The 2445-nt window shown below is 30.2% G+C and overlaps 1 protein-coding gene across 1 annotated transcript; it reads left to right on the plus strand.

Annotated features, from left to right (window-relative positions):
- Positions 1 to 89: 89 nt before the first annotated feature.
- On the plus strand, positions 90 to 1514 carry LOC103308214 (52 kDa repressor of the inhibitor of the protein kinase-like). The gene is made up of 4 exons (XM_008181253.1): positions 90 to 765; positions 845 to 982; positions 1079 to 1176; positions 1344 to 1514. Exons 1-4 carry the CDS (start codon positions 90 to 92, stop codon positions 1512 to 1514), a joined length of 1083 nt encoding a protein of 360 aa, XP_008179475.1.
- Positions 1515 to 2445: the final 931 nt, after the last annotated feature.

Genomic DNA, 2445 nt, shown 5'->3' on the forward strand with positions numbered 1-2445 from the left:
TTATTTTCCGTGTTCAAGATATATGCATGGAGAATGATTTGGATTGAAAATTGCTGCTTGTTGGTCAATCATATGATGGAGCCAGCAACATGCGGGGTGAATATGAAGGACTACAAGCTTTAATCAGAGAAATAAACCCAGCAGCAATTTATACATGGTGCTATGCACATAGACTTAGTTTGGTTGTTGTTCAAATGTCAAGCTGTTCAGCTAATGCAGTTGATACATTTGGGAATCTGGAGCAATTGTATGCACTGATTTCAAATAGTAAAAAGCGCGTAGCGATATATGAAAATATGCAAAAAGAAAGAAATCCAAAAGCAAGAGTGCATAGACTTAAAAGAGTAGAAACCACTCGTTGGATGTCATACTCGTCAGCACTGAATACAGTATTATTAACATATGACATAGTCATAAATACATTAGAACAGATAAAAATAACTGAAAATGCAGACTTCAAAGCCAGATCTAAAGCTACGGGCTTAATAGATTTCTTTTTGTCAGAAAGATTTGTTTTGACAGCAATCTGTTATAAAAATCTATTCAATATTTTAGACCCAGTAACAAAAATGTTTCAAAGTCAAGATATTGATTTACTAGGTGCAGTAAATAGTCTTCAAGCAGTCTCGAGCAGCATCAAACGCTTGAGATCTGATGATGCATTTAACGACTTGTGCAATGAAGCAACAAAATTTATGAATAAATCGGAGTTTACATTTACTTCATTACCAATACAGCGTAGTAGAAAGAATAAGTTATTGTCTGGTGAAACAACTAAAGACCATACATTTATTGATCCAAAATTCCACTATAAAATTAAAACATACTTAATTGCAATATTCAGCAATTACTTGTATTGAAGAACGCTTCCATTCAAAATCTCAAGAATTATTGAAAGATATTTCTTTATTTTCTGTTTCAGTTCTGAAAAAAACAAAATCTGACCCTAACACATTACCAAATGATGCATTTAATAAATTTTGTAATTTGTACAGCAAATTTATTAATCATACAGAGTTAAAAAAAGAATATATAGAATTTTCAAAATTATTTTCTTATTTTGAATCTGCTATGATAGGTTCTCAATGTTTACATCCTAGTTCTGCAACTATTGATAATAAAGAAAGTTCTTCAGATTTAGAAGACAGCGATGAAGAAGAAGAAAAAGAAGATACCGTTGGTCTAAAAAAAACAATAGCCAAAATTTGGGAACACTTCTTCACGTATTTAAGGTTGTTACTAATTTATTAATTTACATTCCCTATTTAGACCTAGATATTTTTGCTGGATAAGAGCAAAAAATAAATTATATAATGGTAATTCTAAATTATTGTAATTTATAGGTATGTCATACTTCCGGATTACAGAGCATTTTCCCGACATTATACATGGCTCTTCAAATCGCATGTACACTACCTGTGTCTAGCACAACACCAGAGCGGACGTTCTCTAAATTAAAAATTGTTAAAAACCGATTGAGGACAACAATTAGTCAGGACCGCTTAGAGCAATGAATGATTATTTCTTGCGAATCTGATATTGATATAGATCATAATCAAGTTGTAGGTCAGTTTGCCAGTACTACATCTGTATTATCAAAACATCTAACCTAATGTTTGGTATTTTGGTAAACTGAAATAATTGTTTATTTTATGAATAAAAATCTCAATATGTTTTCATATTTATGTACCTATTAAGTTTTATACTTACATAATAAATAATAAATAATAGATTGATAAGAAGTAAAATACATTTTAAATCCTATAAATGTATGCAAATAATATGCTATCAAAATGTTTGTAAATACTAAACAGTATGGTTTATTGAATTAGGTAAATTTATTGAATTTCAAAAATACAGTTGTTTGACAATGAAAGTATAAGTGATTCGCGAGCGAAGCGAGCGGTTTTGTGATGTTATGTTATGTGGGTGGATGGGTGGTCTTTGGGGAGAGTTGAACTACCTTTTTTTAATGAACTCGGCGCCACTGTGTATCGGTCGGTAGTTAATCGTACATAAGGCAGAGTTCGTATTATATACGTAGGTGTCATGTAGCATATTCATATTTATAATTGTTACAACTTGTTTTTAAATAGGTACCGTCAATCGAGGTGACTTGGAACTACGAGGTGAGATGTAACAATTTGGTTTTTGTTTAAATATTTCAAGATATCTATCAGAGTATTTAATATAATTTAATTGTACCTCCATTAAAAATAATATGTTTTTCATATTTATGACTATAAATGTTATCTTCAACCATTGGTCTAATCATTACCTCCGAAAAAAATTGTCAAACATTTTTCATGATTACAGCGATTTTATCATTGCTTTTAAAAGTGCTTTAGATTTTAGTGATAGATGTCGAGTTTACGGGTTTGTATATTTTATATACATTAAAGGATACTTCAAAGAAGATATTGTAATTAAAGTTTAAAAATATTT

This window comes from Acyrthosiphon pisum, unplaced genomic scaffold, assembly GCF_005508785.2.
Source record: "Acyrthosiphon pisum isolate AL4f unplaced genomic scaffold, pea_aphid_22Mar2018_4r6ur Scaffold_21407;HRSCAF=23902, whole genome shotgun sequence".
Taxonomy (NCBI): Eukaryota; Metazoa; Arthropoda; class Insecta; order Hemiptera; family Aphididae; genus Acyrthosiphon; species Acyrthosiphon pisum.

Excerpts from the sequence above, each read along its gene's own strand:
- LOC103308214 (XM_008181253.1), top strand. The coding sequence starts at position 90 with ATGCGGGGTGAATATGAAGGACTACAAGCTTTAATCAGAGAAATAAAC. Across the intron at positions 983-1,078 it reads TGATGCATTTAATAAATTTT|GTTCTCAATGTTTACATCCT; the intron begins GTAATTTGTACA and ends CTGCTATGATAG. Across the intron at positions 1,177-1,343 it reads AAGAAGAAAAAGAAGATACC|GTATGTCATACTTCCGGATT; the intron begins GTTGGTCTAAAA and ends TGTAATTTATAG.